Source organism: Notolepis coatsorum (assembly GCF_963971535.1).
Source record: "Notolepis coatsorum genome assembly, chromosome: 9".
Classification (NCBI taxonomy): Eukaryota; Metazoa; Chordata; class Actinopteri; order Aulopiformes; family Paralepididae; genus Notolepis; species Notolepis coatsorum.
The window spans coordinates 19,466,535-19,484,772 of record NC_140173.1 but is presented as its reverse complement, the minus strand read 5'-3'; the positions used below and the strand labels follow the sequence as shown (position 1 = coordinate 19,484,772).

Here is an 18,238-nt window from a genome sequence, read left to right as displayed (position 1 = left end):
TTTTTCTTAGTTTATATGTACATAACAAACTGGGAAAGTTTCATAGTGATATATATTCAAATATTTGTTTTGCCTATTAGGGGATACTGTCTCGCCTTAAATGTTGATGGCTACAGAAACAGGTGCACCAGAGACCATCCTGAGCTACTGTGGTTTCCACTACGAGGACCAAACTGCATTTAATTGATGTCACTCAAACCAAGCTGTCCCAGAGAGACTTTAAGGCTACGGTTACACCTTAGTTTCGTTTTCGGTTTCTCCAGATCGCAACGCAACGGTAGCCAAGTGAGACATACGTTTGCAACCCGAGTACTTTCGTTTTGTCAGAACGAGGCTTGGTCAGACCACAACGGATCTCGTCTCGAATTCAGCACTGAGCATGCGCAGGGAGGTAGTTACTCTCCCTCGTCCCCGCTGTCATCCACACTCAGCTGTGAGAGAATTGTTGAATAGATACACAAATGTTCTAGAATGTTTGATTATGACATCATACTGAGCTGGACCTGTACTTTGTGATGTTATGTTATTTCGGGCATTCATAACGTTATTTCGCGGGACTGTACATTGTAACATTAACACAGCCCAGCTGTCAACTGTACTTTGTAACATTATGTTATTTCGGGCATTCATAACATTATTTCACGGGACTGTGGATTGTAATGTTAACACAGCCCAGCTGTCAACTGTAGGCTACTTTGTAACTTTCGGGCGTTTTATTCATAACAAACATTGACGCGATTCCGCCAACACATATGTAATATTAATAGGTTTTGCTCACAGAGAGATAGATAAATAAATAAACATAATCACGGTTATCTACCAACAACTGCATGTACTGTAGAAATGTATGTTTCAGTGCAGATAAAGGTACTGTACAAAATAACCTCTAAAACACTGCTAGAATACACAAGCAGTTAGGGTGCGCTGTGTTAATGTTACAATGTACAGTCGCGCGAAATAACATTATGAATAAAACGCCCGAAATAACATAACTTTACAATGTACAGTTTCTGACAGCTGGGCTCGCAAAATAACGTTATGGCATTATGCTCGGTGCTGCTTGAGGCAGGAGAGATGAGGGGCGCGGGGCATGGGGCACGCAATTCTTGTACCGGATCTCCTCTCTGGTAAACAAGAATACCCTGAAGACTCTGGCAGGAGCACTCATTCAAGGGTACTACGACTATGCTTGCACCTCATGGTACCAAAGCACCTCAAAGGCACTAAAAAACAAATTACAAACATCTCAAAACAAGCTAGTCAGACTACTGCTTGACCTAACTCCTAGAACCCACCTCACCCCTGCCCACTTTGACAACCTATGATGGCTTAGAGTAGACGACAGAGTACAGCAACTTGCAATGGGCCTGGTCTACAAGATACACTACGCGACCAAGGTACCCATGTACATGTCAAAATACTTCCCAAAGGTCAGTGAATACCACGATCACAACACCAGAGGGAGCTCCACAAATCATGTAAAACCCAGATTCGGCTCAAACAAGGGACTAAACACGTTTCGCAATTATGCCACATCAATGTGGAACGCCCTACCTAAAGCTGTAAAGGAATGTGAATCACTACCCACTTTCAAAAACACTCTCAAAAAACACCTACGTGAGACTGCAATTCGAAACTGGCCCCTACAAATGTCCTAACCTAGTTGTACAGTAAATGACCAAGTAAGGCTTTGTCAGTATTCCAATGTACAGTGTAAAATGTGTGTGTGTCCCCTACCCAACCCCCCCCCCCACCTCCAATGTACAGCCCTCACCCAACCCCACCCCACCCAACCTCCTCCAATGTACAGTTTCTACGCCAAATGTATATACACTCTTTTTCTGGACACTTTTGTATCACAAACAGTACTGTATTTGCAAATCTGATATGTCAATGTACAGTTACCCCCACCCCACCCACCCAACCACCTCCAATGTACAGTTTCTCCCCTCCCCCCCACCTACACAATCCCCCCCCACCCCACCTACCCAACCTCCTCCAATGTACAGTTTCTTCCCCCTCAAATGTACTGTATATACTCTCTTTTTGTATCACAAACAGTACTGTATTTGTAGATCTGGTATGTCATAAATGTCTAGATGTAGCAGTACTGTCTATCTGTATGTCATGTATGTCATATGTTATGATGAATTGAAAATGGGGGACCCTGATGTAAACAAGACGAAAGTCTTTCTCTGGTCTGCATCCCCTTAACAATTGTATGTATTGAGCTGTACTGTACTGTACCCATTCTGCAATCTGTTAATAAACTAATCAATCAATCAATCATGGGGGCTGCTGCTGCTCGGTGCTGCTCGGGCTGCTGCTCGAGACAGACAGACAGACAGACAGACAGACAGCCCAGACTGGAGAGATACACGGTGCTGCGCGCGGGCTGCTCCTCGGCCGCTGCTCGGTGCTGCTCCCCGGGCTCGAGACAGACAGCCAGACAGGAGGGATATACATGGTGCTGCGCGCGGGCTGTAGGTTACACTGCAGTCTGACAGTCTACTGCGCATGGGCGTTTTCACAACAACGGCTCCGTGCAGATTACGACTGTTGTCTGCGAGTTTTGGCGCTACTCCAAAACGGAAAACACAATTAAAAAACGTATAAAAACGAGCACAAAAACAGTCAGTGTAACAAGCGCCTAAATGGTTAAGATTAGATTCAGATGTATTGTCATCATACAGCACAAGTACAGTACAACGAAAAGGAGTTTGGCATCCAACCAGAGTGCAAATGTAACAGTAAAGTGCAACAGCAATATACAATGTTCAGGGCCCAGAGTTCAAAACTTTTAATCCCCATCTGATTGGATCAGCTTTGTATTTTGGGTAGTTGAACACCAAAAAACAGGATTAGGAATCGGATGACTTTGATATCCAATTAGATCAGGAAATAAAATCCAAGCTTTAATCTGGATCAAATCTTCAAAACGGGTAGTTCAAACCGACAACACAGGATTACCAGAGCCAAATGTACTATATAATTTATTAAAAAATATGTTTCAATATAAATAAGATGGCAAAGTTTGTTAACTGAAATAATAATAAAAAAATTTGCCTTCATGGCAAATCAATTTTATTTTAAATGTTTTGGTCACATTTGTTGTGGCCTATTTTGTTTTCAACCAAATGTTGATGACATAAATGTTTATGCTCATAAAAGTATCACAACAAAGATTGTCGATCACAAATGTAATTTCGATTTTAGATTAAAGAAAAAATATCTTCAACAAAAAACTGAAACCTCAGCTTAGAATGCAGCTCCTCAAAGCACGCCTGGATGAATGTTTTTTTGTTGTTACCCTAGTGGGAGTTTTATTTTTTATTACAATTCCATTATGATTTTATGTCCTTTATGTATTTAACAATATAATTAGACATTATAGATGTCTCTGCAATGTGGTCTCTTGTCTTCCTTGTAATATTTTTCATATCCACTAGATGGAGATCGGTAGGATTAAAGCACTGATATTCAGGATCTAGTCATCTTGAAAAGTCTAAATCTGGATCAGGGTGATCCTATCCTGGATTGCTTTGAAATACAGGGACAAAATCTGGCCGAGTTGTCTGATCGTGGATCACAAAAAATGGGATTTACAATCTGATCGGATTAGATGGGGATTAAGCATTTTGAACTCCTGGGTGATTAAACTGGGTATAAAATATACAAATGAGTACTACTGAGTGTAGTGCTAATCAGATGGATGTACAGAATTGTAGTATAATACAATGATACAGTGATACAGGTATAAAGACAGTATGGTAGTATAGTCATACTGGCCAGCAGCGTAACTAGTAAGAGTAGGATATGTACAGCTATAGATATAGTATCTAGATAAGTCACTCAAACCAAGCTGTCTCTGAGAGACGTGAAATGGTGACAAGTGGTCTTAGTGGGACAGACCGCAGTATGAGAACAAACATTGTTTTGTGTGCATGCGTTCATGTGTGTGCATGTGTCTATGTTTATGTCTGTCTATCTGTGTGTGTGTGTGTGTGTGTGTGTGTGTGTGTGTGTGTGTGTGTGTGTGTGTGTGTGTGTGTGTGTGTGTGTGTGTGTGTGTGTGTGTGTGTGTGTGTGTGTGTGTGTGTGTGTGTGTGTGTGTGTGTGTGTGTGTGTGTGTGTGTGTGTGTGTGTGTGTGTGTGTGTGTGTGTGTGTGTGTGTGTGTGTGTGAATGCCTTTATGTAACCTGAGCTAACAAACCCCAGCTCATCTAGTCACTCAGCACATCCCAGTTAAAGCCAAGCCTGCCATTAACTGAAGTATTGTCTTCTCTTCTCTATATATACTACTAATATATATTTCATTTCATTTTATTTAGTTTCACACATGGTAGTGTATTACAGTACATTACAAATTCCCATAATTCATTTAGTTATTATAATCAAATACACCCATAAGCGAAAAAAGCAGGAAGAAGAATAAATTCTTATTAATACCTGCCCCCTATCCAATTAAATAAAGTAAATTTGATGGTCGGCACATACAACCATTACTTGCACTAAAGTGCACATTTAAACAAATCCAAAACAAAACAACTAGAACAAAAACGAGCAACAAATGAACAATCAAACATGTAGAAAAGCTAAAGATAAGCAAAAGATAACTCCAGAGTCTAATCCTTTTCGTAGTCTTCATATTGTCTAATTATTTTCATCTTATACATTTTTTTAAATTGATGAATGTTTTTACCTCCCTTTAGGTCATTGTGGAGAGAATTCCACATTTTTATTCCCTGAAGGACTTCTGAGTGGTCCGTGCAAACTGATGTTTAAAATCAAATTCCCTCCTGCTATCCCCACTTTCTGAACTACATACAAACTTATTTTGTAAATTAACTGGCAGCAAATAGCTTTTTGCCCTAAACATAAATAATAACGTCTGTAGTTTCACTATCTCTTCAAGTTTCAATACCCTCAATCTGAGTGTGTTCTCTATATTCGACATTATGCATGATACCGCTCTCTTCTGTAATGTGTATTATGATTTTATGGTAGTCATATATGTATTTCCCCATACTTCAGCACAATAACTAAGGTATGGTGAGATAAGTGAGCAATATAGTATTTGCATTGCATCATATTTTAACACGTCTCACTTTATTTAAAACAAAAATACTGTTAGACATCTTTTTTTTAACGTGTGCTATGTGGGATTTCCATGTTAGTTTGTCATCCATTATTACACCCAAAAATCTAAACTCTGACACTCTTTCAATAGCCACGCCATCTATTGATACTACCAACTTGTCGTCCTTTTGTCGATTACAGAAAATCATAAATTTAGTTTTTTTCAGATTTAACGATAACTTGTTTACATCAAACCATTTTTATAGTTGTCATTTCATGTTCAATATAACTCGTTTAAATCGTATCCAGAACAGTGAAAATTTGTGCCATCTGCGAACAAAACAAATTGTAATATTTTTGACATATATAATTAAGCATTACATCACGCGCAGGAGTGGTTTGTGAACAATAAACCATGCCTAGGGGTGGTCGTTAGACCCCCCTAGGCATGGTTTATTGTTCACAAATCACGACTGCAAGTGGTGTAAAGCTTTTATACAACTGCCACATTCATCCAACCTTATTTCTATACAATAAACACACATTAATCGAAGATTTATTGAAAAAACCATCCGCCAGAAAAAGTAGTTCCCACAACTACAAAAAAGACAATTTGCCTCCATGTGGAAGCAGATCGGAAGTGCATCCAACCAACTAACACATCCAACTGTGTATTATTGGAATGATTGAGAGAAGTTGCCTCATGTGGAAGCAGCTTGAAGTGCATCCAACCAACTAACACATCCAACTGTGTATTATTGGAATGATTGATTGAAAATTGTATTACCAGATGCAGAATGGGTACAATACAGTACGGCTCAATACACACAATTGTTAAGGGAATGCAGACCTACTTTCCATAGAACTTCATTCTTAGATGCTTCTATAGAAAGTAGGTAAAACAAATTAAAAAGTTTTCTTTGCCCTATAGGAAAAAAACGTTTTATTCGCCCTATTTTTTTATTTATTTTTTTAAACCTACTGTAGAGGGCCTAAACTTAACCAGTTGGAAACCAAGCGTAAAGTAATAAAATTAGCAATCAATCAACTCAATAGGCCATGCTCACTTAGAACAGCGCAGCACCCAGCTCTCTCTCAGTCTGACTATCCCACGCGTTGCAGGCAGAGTGTGTGTGTGTGTGTGCGTGTGTGTGTGTGTGTGTGTGTGTGTGCGTGTGTGTGTGTGTGTGTGTGGGGGGGGGATGTGGGGGGGTGTGTGGCGGTGGGTGGAGACTAGAGCGAGCGCTGACAGTCGAAAGGAAAAAGAAATTGAAAATAAAATTGAAAATTAATCAATCAATCAATCCGCGATTTTTCTTTTGTTACAGAATGATTCAAGACCCATCAATTACATCATCCAACATTGTTTAAAGCACTAAGACATTCGCTGTGACAGAATCGCTTGATATTTAGTCGTTTAGTCGTTATCAACATATCCATTTGTTAAATTATTGTCCGGCATCTTGTGATCCGGCGGAGTGATGTGATGTGATTCGGTTATGGGCGGGTCCTGGGCCAGCAGCGTGGAATTGTGAAGAATAAACACGTGTAAAATGACTGTTTCAGCCAATCAGAATCGAGAAATTTGCATGCCGTTGTATAATATATATTATCTCTCTCTCCTCTCTCCCACTTCTCTATTCTATTGCTCTCTCTCTCTCACCTTCATCTCTCTCTCTCTTCTCTCTCTCTCTCTCTCACCAGTCACTGAATACCACACCCGTCTGCTGTATTTTTCTCTCTTGCGCGCACACACACACACACACACACACACACACACACACACACACACACACACACACACACACACACACACACACACACACACACACACACACACACACACACACACACACACACACACACACACACACACACACACACACACACACACACACACACACACACACACACACACACACACACACACACACACACACACACACACACACACACACACACACACACACACACACACTTCCCATTTACCTGGTGACCGCACGCGTGCAGATGGTGGTGATGAAGCAGCCGACAACGATCATCCAGCCCCAGCCTCCGTCAGGTGGGGCCACGTCCTCCTCCGTCCTCCGTCCTGCCCTGGCCTTTCGTTCCAGTGTCCCGGCCATCTCTCCACTCGCTCACGGTCTCCGTTTTTCTGTCTGAGAACATACCGAGAGGGGTTACAGATAGGGATGTCCCGATCAAATTTTTTTGCTCCCGATCCGATCCCGATCATGTGATTTTGAGTATCTATCGATACCGATCTTTCCTGATCCGATAAAAAAAAATTATTGAAAAAAAAAAAAAATTCTCCCATCCCAATTTCTCACATTACATTCACCCTGAATGTTGACGTTATCCAGGTGAAAAGTTAACTTCATTCAAGCGAGGCATTGCAACCGGAGTAATCTAAAAACTCCGCCTCCAGCCTGCTGCTTCATGAGAGCAATGGCGCCATCGTCTGTAAAAATCAGGTGACTGCAAGTTCTGCAACTAGTGGATGTCCCTCATCCTTGACATAAATCATTTGATAATAATAATAATAATAATAATAATAATAATAATAATAATAATAATAATAATAATAATAATAATAATAATAATAATAATAATAATAATAATAATAATAATAATAATAATAATAATAATAATAATAATAATAATAATAATAATAATAATAATAATAATAATGGCTTGGATTTATATAGCGCTCTTCGTGACACCCAGAGCGCTTCACAGAGTCCATTATTCGTTCATACACAGTCATACCGGTGGTGGTAAGCTACAATTGCAGCATGAGCTGCCCTGAGGCAGACTCACGGAAGCGTGGCGAATAATCATCGCCTACGGCCCCTCCGACCACCACCAACATTCATTCACATGCATACACATTCATTGATGTATAATTAAATCAAAGGAAATGCGTTTGTTTTGGCAAAATTCTTCTGCTCTGTGTGACAATAAATTAATGAATGATGATATGCAAATTAAAACCAAAACTAAGGCCTCAGTATGAGTTTAAGACGTGAACATGTTCATGTTTGTTGAATTAAAAAAAAAAGTTAAAAAAAAAAGAAAAAAAATCCAGATTTTTTGTGATCCAGGATCAGACAACTCGGCCAGATTTTGTCCCGGTATTTCAAAGCAATCCAGGATAGGATCACCCTGATCCAGATTCAGACTTTTCAAGATGACTAGATCCTGAATATCAGTGCTTTAATCCTACCCTGGATATGGGAAAAAAGGAAGACAAGGACCACATTGCAGAGACATCTATAATGTCTAATTATATTGTTAAATACATAAAGGACATCAAATCATAATGGAATTGTAATAAAAAAAAATACTCCCACCAGGGTAACAACAACAAAACATTCATTCAAAGGCAGCTGGATCATCCAGACGTGCTTTGAGGAGCTGAATTCTAAGTGAGATTTCTGTTTGCTGAAGGTGATGACAGATGGACTTTTTTTTGTTGAAGATATTTTTTCTTTAATCTAAATTACATTTGTGATTGACAATCTTTGTTGTGATAGTTTTATGAGCATAAACATTTATGTCATCAGCATTTGGTTGAAAACAAAATAGGCCACCATTAATGTGACCAAAAATAAAATGTATTTGCCATGAAGGCTAAGAATTGTGTATTATTTCAGTTAACAAAATGCCATCTTATTTATATTGAAACATATTTTTAAATAAATTGTATAGTACATTTTGCTCTGGTAATCCACTGGAAATCCACCCCTCTGGTGGGATCAAGATAATTTCAATCCTGCGGTTTGAAATACCCGTTTTGAAGATTTGATCCAGATTAAAGCTTGGATTTGATTTCCTGATCTGATCGGATATCAAAGTGATCCTGATCCTGTTTTTTGGTTTTGAACTAGCCACAATCCAAATCTGATCTGATCAGGATTAAACGTTTTGAACTCCAGGGCCCTATTCCCCGTACCTGGTTCAACTAAGTCGATCAAGAGACCCATTATCCAGATTCAATTAACCCGATGTTTGAAGCCGGGATTTTCCTGTTCCTCGAAGGTGGATTCAGTCTCGTTAACTCGAACCAGACTTGAGACCCAGGATAAGTGCGCGCGGCCGCTTCAGTTGAAAAGCCAGCAAGTATCGATAGCAGAAATCCTGATTTTCTAACGGCATTGATTGATTAATTGATTTAAAACTTTATTAACAGATTGCAGTACGGCTCAATAGCCTCGACGAAAAGTTAAATGCATAATCTATAGGCTAATTTTAAGTCCCTCATTACCCCAATCAATCAGATTATATTTCTTTAAACTTGCCTGCTGGCAGTAGGTTTATGGAATGGATAATCAAATGAGATCTTGCTAGCGAAAATAATTAATTCAACTGTTTCAGAATAAGGATACGGCTCTCTTACCCATTGATTGATGTATGGTGGATGTTTTACTTATCTGCACTGTGGTGTGACGGTTTGTCGTTTTGACTTTCACGCAGACGACCCGCGTTCGAATCCCCCTTCTTCTAGTCATTTTCTTCTTTTTGCAATGTAGGAATAATTCAATTTGGTGCACGTTGAGAGCTATATAAAGAATGACATCCTCAATGCATGTAGATTTATAATATTTTAACTTAAAACTAGGCTACTTTTGCGTATAATCATTAATATTATATTCCAAAAAAATTATATTGGAAACGCAGGGTCTCGAACTCGGGTCGCCCGCTTGCCAGGAGCGAACACTGGCCATTGCACCACTGTGCCAGACGGGATATATCCATTGTGTATCCATCAATGCGACCCGTGTTTCGAATATTTTTCTTTTGAATGAAGTTTTATCTCTTTATTCTCAAATGCATTAATGTGACGTCAACGGCTCATTCAATTTCTCAAATCCGTCAAACAGCGCATCTCATCAGACATTTTAATCCCAGTTACAATATCACAATAACGTGTGAGTGATGATACAATTCAACAATCCTCAGAGTCCTCGTAATTCATAATCCACAAAAACCACAATCCATGCATAGACACAAATTTTATGCTTGAATGAAACACAATCCGGGCGCTCCGTTAAGCAAATCTACAGTGGAGAATATATGAAACTAATCAGAGCCAAACGGCCGATTTCATTCATTAAAAATATCCCTGCGGGATTCACATTTGCAATGCGCCGTTATTAAAATAACCACATGCAGCGTGTATCGCACTCCGAGCGCCGTATATGACGTGCATTATTTTATTTAGGACAAAGTAAATCTATAGGCTGAATATGATTTATTATCAGCATTTAGTTCTATTATTATACATTTCAAAAGCCCCCTCTAGGAAAACGAAGCACAGAAACATAATTCAGAATGGTATAATGCAGATCTAGACTGTGAGAATCATTTCAGGAAGCGAGCTGGCATTTCTTTGCGGGGGCGTGGCCATGGTTCATCCAGCTAACTGAATTTAACCCTGCTCTCGACCAGGCTCAAACTTTTTGATCTGTTGTCATGGTGATTTAGACAATCGAGCGTCGGGGAACAGAAAGGTCCGGCTTAAGTCAGGCTATGCTGGAAATTATCCGGCTAACTCAGTTAGCCAGGTACGGGGAACGGGCTGGGCCCAGGGCTTCTCCAGGTTCCAACGCTGTGTTACTGTTGACTATTTACTTCCTCGTGTGACGTCACTTTAAATACGGCTACCAAGACGCTCAAAAAGCAAAAGCAAGTTGAGTCGAGGTACCATGCAGTGAAAAGCGGCATAAGAGAATACTTCATAATGTTTCATGCAATTAAAAAGTTAATATATATTTAGTACACATGATTTATTTATTTTAAATAACACAGTGACTTTTCCTTTTTGATAAGAAAGTCTATTGCTGGTACTTGAGCATATGCATACTTTATGTTGATGGCCTTTGTCTAAATGTATAATGTGGCCACAAAAATAGAAAGGTTTAATTATTTTGTTTGTTTGCAAAGTTAATACTTTGACAAATGTTGCCTATATTTTTCAATCAGTTCGGTCTTTGTGTGCCAAACATTATTTAAGGCAAACCGCTGTAAACTTTTTTTTTTACCAAATAAATGAGAAGCATGTTTAAATCAGCAATGCCTCCCCTCTTGTACCAAAACCTCTAACCGGTCACCGTCAAAATGCCTCATTCTTTCAGTTTTTGCATGACTACGTCCTTGAGAATAACTGAAAAATTTGATTATTTTTAGGCTATATATCTTATGCTGATGTATGGTATTTTTGGAGTGTTACATTTTTTTTAAATAAAAAACAACGTATACCGAACCGAACCGAAAACCGTGATACGAACCGAACCGTGGGTTTTGTGAACCGTTCCACCCCTACAGGTGATTGTTACACCATCACTGATAACTGTCTCAGGTTCATTACAGGTGACTGTTACACACATCACTGCTACCTGTACAATAAGATCATCTTGTTGTTAGCAGCAATTTACAATTCCTCATAAATTACATACAGTATGTAAATAAATAGGGAAGTAGCATTGCGCTGTATGTTGCTGTAAAACTCAGATTATGTACTTTTAGCTGCACAGAAATAAGTTTTGTAGTCATTATGGTCAGGATTTTACAGCACTTTAAAAATAAGAGGAGAGGGGCGCTCCAGTAGCACACCATGTACCGCGCTGCGTCGCGGATCGGCTAACCCGAGTTCGATTCCCGAACCCGCCGTCATTTGCCAAATGTCTTCCCCTGCTCTCTCTCCCGTTTCACCCTCACTGTATCTGTCGGTCGTGTTTGACCAGGAAAAGCGATAAATGCTAAAAAATAAAGTTTAAAAAAATAAAATAAGAGGAGAATAAACAAGAGCCTGTCAAATGCCATGGCGGCCAAAACAAAGGGAGCTTGGGCCACAAATTGGGCGGTGCTGCTATAATCCAACCAACAGTCGAGTTTCAAACAAAATGCACACCTAGGTTTACATGGTCCATCTGACTGAGGAGTTAATACACACCTAGATGTATATAGGCCATCTGACTGAGGAGTTAATACACACCTAGATGTATATAGGCCATCTGACTGAGGAGTTAATACACACCTAGATGTATATAGGCCATCTGACTGAGGAGTTAATACACACCTAGATGTATATAGGCCATCTGACTGAGGAGTTAATACACACCTAGATGTATATAGGCCATCTGAGTGAGGAGTTAATACACACCTAGATGTATATAGGCCATCTGACTGAGGAGTTAATACACACCTAGATGTATATAGGCCATCTGAGTGAGGAGTTAATACACACCTAGATGTATATAGGCCATCTGACTGAGGAGTTAATACACACCTAGATGTATATAGGCCATCTGAGTGAGGAGTTAATACACACCTAGGTTTACATGGGCCATCTGACTGAGGAGTTAATACACACCTAGATGTATATAGGCCATCTGACTGAGGAGTTAATACACACCTAGGTTTACATGGTCCATCTGAGTGAGGGGCTAAAATGCAATTAAACATTTCCAAGACGTCATTGATTCCCATCAAGCCTGGTCAGAAAACACATGACAGGTCCACTGATACATCAAGCCGGGTCAGAAAACACATGACAGGTCCACTGATACATCAAGCCTGGTCAGAAAACACACGACAGGTCCACTGATACATCAAGCCGGGTCAGAAAACACATGACAGGTCCACTGATACATCAAGCCGGGTCAGAAAACACATGACAGGTCCACTGATACATCAAGCCTGTTCAGAAAACACATGACAGGTCCACTGATACATCAAGCCGGGTCAGAAAACACATGACAGGTCCACTGATACATCAAGCCGGGTCAGAAAACACATGACAGGTCCACTGATACATCAAGCTTGATCAGAAAACGCCAAAACGGGGCTTGGAATCATAATTATCACCAGCCTATTTTTAGCCTGGAGTTAGGGCTAGCTTTAGCCCTTGAGCCTCATCCCTTGAGCCTTCTCAATATTACATGGCTCCTACTCTCATATTTGCACTATGATCCGGGACATTGTTCTGCTAACCCTCAGACGACCAGCTATGATGTATCCGTGTGAATTCAATCTGTCATATTGTACTGTGTACACCAGTGTTGGGCAAGTTACTTTTAAAAAGTAACTAGTTACTTCTTCCAAAAAGTAACTAAATTACTTACTCAGTTACAAATTATAAAAGTAACTAGTTACTTTCAAGTACATTTTTTACATGAACAACATACACAAATATGAACTATTTTAATGTTGCTGTGGGACAAAGTTAGACTAGCCTCCAATCAAATGCCATGTATGTAGATATTATAATCACTATGTTTATATAGTGGAATGGATCATACAAATACAAACACAATCGATGTTTGGAACTTTTGATATGTATTGCCCCTCAACAGGCCACAACTGGGCAACATTAAATTATGCTTGTTAAGCACTATACCAAAAATAAATAACAAATATATACTGATTGATTGAACATTTTAATTAACAGATTGCAGAATGGGTACAGTACAGTTCAATACACACAATTGTTAAGGGGATGCAGACCAGGGCCTTATTCCCCGTACCTGGTTCAACTAAGTCGATCAAGAGTCCCATTATCCAGATTCAATTAACCCGATGTTTGAAGCCGGGATTTTCCTGTTCCTCGAACGCTGATTCAGTCTCGTTAACTCGAACCAGACTTGAGACTCTGGATAATTGCGCGCGGCCGCTTCAGTTGAAGACTCCAGTCACCCGAACAACTGCCTCTTTGAACTGCTGCGGTCAGGCAAGCGATACCGGAGTCTCAAGGCGAGCACAGAAAGACTCAGAAGAAGCTTCTATCCCCAGGCCATCAGGCTGCTAAACGAACAATGAACACTACACAACAACAACCATCAAACGCACATAGCACACACATCCACACGCACACACTCACTTTAAACAAACACACTGTAGCACCCACCCCACACACTTTATAGCACACACTCACTTTAAACAAACACACTGTAGCACCCACTCCCCACACTTTATATTTATTGATGAAGGATTGCACTACAACTCGTACACCTTACTGTAAATTGTACCTAAATTGTACCTCATCCCATTTCTGCTTTGCACTATATAAAGTACTGTACATTAGTACACTGCATAGTATTGTATATTATATGGTAACTCAGTTACGCTATTCTGCATCGAACATTGTACATATGTCTATACTGAACACTGTGACCTCATTTTCTACTTTTCTACTTCTAAATTACATGCTATACTATGTTATTTGATACTATCTTGTCTAGCACAGTCTCTGGAGCGTAACAGTAAGAAGCATTTTGTATGAAAGTATTCTGTACTTCTGTATGACAACTATTAAAGAAACTTGAAACTTGAAAAGACAGCAGGTGTCGATAGCAGAAATCCTGATCTTCTAACGGCATTGATTGATTGATTGTTTTAAAACTTTATTAACCGATTGCAGGCGGCTCAATAGCCTTGCCGACAAGTTAAATGCATAATCTATAGGCTAATTTTAAATCCCTCATTACCCCAATCAATCAGATTATATTTCTTTAAACGTTCCTGCTGGCAGTAGGTTTATGGATTGAATAATCAAATGAGATCTTGCTAGCGAAAATAATTAGTTCAACTGTTTCAGAATAAGGATACGGCTCTCTTATCCATTGATTGATGTATGGTGGATGTTTTACTTATCTGCACTGTGGTGTGACGGTTTGTCCTTTTGCCTTTCACGCAGACGACCCGCGTTCGAATCCCCCTTCTTCTAGTCATTTTCTTCTTTTTGCAATGTAAATACATCAATTTGGTGCACGTTGAGAGCTATATAAAGAATGACATCCTCAATGCATGTAGATTTATAATATTTTAACTTAAAACTAGGCTACTTTTGCGTATAATCATTAATATTATATTCCAAAAAAATTATATTGGAAACGCGGGGTTTCGAACTCGGGTCGCCCGGTTGTAAACACTAGCCGTTGCACCACTGTGCCAGACGGGATATATTCATTGTGTATCCATCAATGGACAAGAAACCCGTGTTTCGAATATTTTTCTTTTGAATGAAGTTTTATCTCTTTATTCTCAAATGCATTAATGTGACGTCAACGGCTCATTCAATTTCTCAAATCCGTCAAACAGCGCATCTCATCAGACATTTTAATCCCAGTTACAATATCACACAAAAACCACAATCCACGCATAGACACTTCAATTTTATGCTTGAATGAAACACAATCCGGGCGCTCCGTTAAGCAAATCTACAGCGGAGAATATATGAAACTAATCAGAGCCAAACGGCCGATAGGTTTCATTCATTAAAAATATCCCAGCGGGATTCACATTTGCAATGCGCCGTTATTAAAATAACCACATGCAGTGTGTATCGCGACTCCGAGCGCCGTATATGACGTGCATTATTTTATTTAGGACAAAGTAAATCTATAGGCTCAATATGATTTATTATCAGCATTTAGTTCTATTATTATACATTTCAAAAGCCCCCTCTAGGAAAACGAAGCACAAAAACATAATTCAGAATGGTATAATGGGATCTAGACTGTGAGAAATATTTCAGGAAGCGAGCTGGCATTTCTTTGCGGGGGCGTGGCCATGGTTCATCCAGCTAACTGAACTTAACCCTGCTCCCGACCAGGCTCAAACTTTTTGATCTGTTGTCATGGTGATTTAGACAATCGAGCGTCGGGGAATGGAAAGGTCTGGCTTAAGTCAGGCTATGCTGGAAATTATCCGGCTAACTCAGTTAGCCAGGTACGGGGAACGGGGCCCTGGAGAAAGACTTTCATCTTGTTTACATCAGGGTCCCCCATTTTCAATTCATGACATTTATGACATACAGATATAAGAATCTAATCTAATCATTCTAAACTAATCTAATCATGACATTTAAGACATGCATGAAATACAGATATATATATCTCTGAGCACCTGAATACTGTGCTATTAAACCAGGAAGTGCAGCACTATGTGTAGAGTGAACAAAAAACGCTCATGGACCCGCGGTCTGTCGTTGACTGAGTCGCTTGTGTTGTCGCTGTGTTGTCTCTGTGTGTCAGACTGTGGATGCTTTCAAACACCCGCCCACCTCTACCTCTGATTGGCTTACCATAACATTTTACTCAACCTCAGCCAATCGTCAGCATGTATGCGCTTGTCTCGCGCGCTGCCCACTAAACAAGGAAGAACAATATTGCCTCTCGGTGCAGAGATCTGTCTGATGAAAAAAACAGCTTCAATCATAGTAACGCGCCGCATTTTTTGGCAGTAACGGTAACAGCGTTATTAAGATTGGAAGAGTAATCCGTTAGATTACTCGTTACTGAAAAGACTAACGCCGTTAGTAACGCCGTTATTTATAATGCCATTATTCCCATCACTGGTGTATACTGTGTAGCCTATACATTGGGCCTCATTCACAATATATATTTTTCTTATGTTTTTTCTCAACTGTCTGTTAAGAGAAATATAAGAAAGGCCACCACCGCGTCCATCAACCCGTTCTTTTTTTTTTATCTACTTTTTTCTCCCCATTTTCTATTTTTCTCCCATCCCAATTTCGTATTATCCAATTATTCCCTCCCCTGTCTCGAACGTTTCTAGACCATGCCTCCCACTGGTCGGCTGCAATGTGGACGAAGCCTTGCATCACGTGTCCCCTCTGGTACACGAGGAGGCAGCCGTCGCATCTTTTGCACCTGCACAGCACGATCTCTCAGTGGCGAGGAGTAAAGTAACGCATGGGAGGCTCACGCTGCCCCCGATACTTCCTGATTCTGCTGTACAGGCGCACCAACCGACCTGTAGGAGTCGCTGTCCACAACGTCCGATCCCCACCCACCGGCTTTCCCACCCCCTAATACTGCCCCCATCAACCCGTTCTTAACATCCAAATCTGTTATTACCCAGGTGTCTTGAATGATGAATCCCACTCATGCTTAAACTGAAATGCGCATTCTCGTTGATACATTTGCATACAGACACGCCCCACCAGCTCCTTATAAGGCGAATGAGGCGTGTGCACAACGGCGAGGGCGGTGTGCAAAACAGCTTGAGAGGGTTCGGCATTGCCTCCAGTCTGCAGTCCATGCTGATCCATTCAACAGGTAGCGCGGAAGCGATTTGCGACTGATCTCACAATTAGATTATATTCAAATGTATTGTTATTATAGTTGACTTCTGGCGTGGGGAGGCAGTCCACCCTCCTCTGTTCATAAATGGCCAGCAGGTGGAGAGAGTAGATCGTTTTAAATTCCTTGGCACCCCCCCCCCCCCAATGTGTTACATTAACACACCCTACTGGACGATATACTTGCCCACTGTTTTGTTACTTCATTCTAATTAGTGTATATAATTGTATTTTATTTCATAAATATATTATTCTATTGTGCTTAACTTAGCTCATATTTCATTTTACTTTACTCCACCTCTTTATTGTATTATCTGTCTGTTAATGTCTGTCCGCTAATGTTGCACCAGTAACATCCAAAGCAAATTCCTTGTATGTGAAAAGTATACTTGGCAATAAAGACCTTTCTGATTCTGAGTCTGATAATCAGCAAGGCCCACCAGAGGCTCCACTCCCTGCGCCAACTTAAAAAGGTTGGTGTGTCCAGGGAGGCGCTGCTCAACTTCTACAGAGCATCCTCACCTTTTCAGTGACGGTGGTGTGGTACAGAAACACAACCGTCCATGATGGGGGACAGCTAGAAAGAACTGTACGCACGGCGTCAAAAATCATTGGCTGTGATCTTCCTTCTGTGGCCTCCATATGCCACACACAGCAGGCGGAAAGGGGAGAAGCTGATTGGTGACCCCTCTCACCCTGCTTACTACCTCTTTAATCCCCTTCCCTCTGATAGAAGACTCCAAAGTCTCAGGTGTAGGACATCTCGTTTTAAGAATATATCCCGAGGTTGTCCGTCACCTGAACTCAAGCCCTAATGCACAGGCACTTTGTACTATAAGGGCTAGCACTAGCCGACAGGCACTTTAAGGCAATATTATGCACTTTAAATGGAGCACTGAGCTCTTTTATGCACTGTAGCATTTTTTTTTTTTTTATGTTTGTGAAATACTTCTACTTCATGGATTGCATTGTATGTATTCTTGTATGTTTTTATATTGTATGTGTTTACACTGTTTTATGATGTAATGAGCATTGCACAGAGACAAATCCCAA

General features: G+C 40.2%; 1 protein-coding gene across 1 annotated transcript in view; it reads right to left on the bottom strand.

Moving 5' to 3' along the window:
* LOC311234556 (monocarboxylate transporter 12-B-like) overlaps positions 1–18,238 on the bottom strand; it is a gene marked incomplete at its 3' end in the record, with an annotated part of 90,713 nt that overhangs the window by 57,034 nt on the left and 15,441 nt on the right. Inside the window, exon 2 of the mRNA XM_084321805.1 lies at positions 7,069–7,238. Within this exon, the coding sequence (XP_084177931.1) occupies positions 7,069–7,205 (137 nt within the window). The 5' untranslated portion in view covers positions 7,206–7,238. The remainder of the gene's footprint in view (positions 1–7,068; positions 7,239–18,238) is intronic.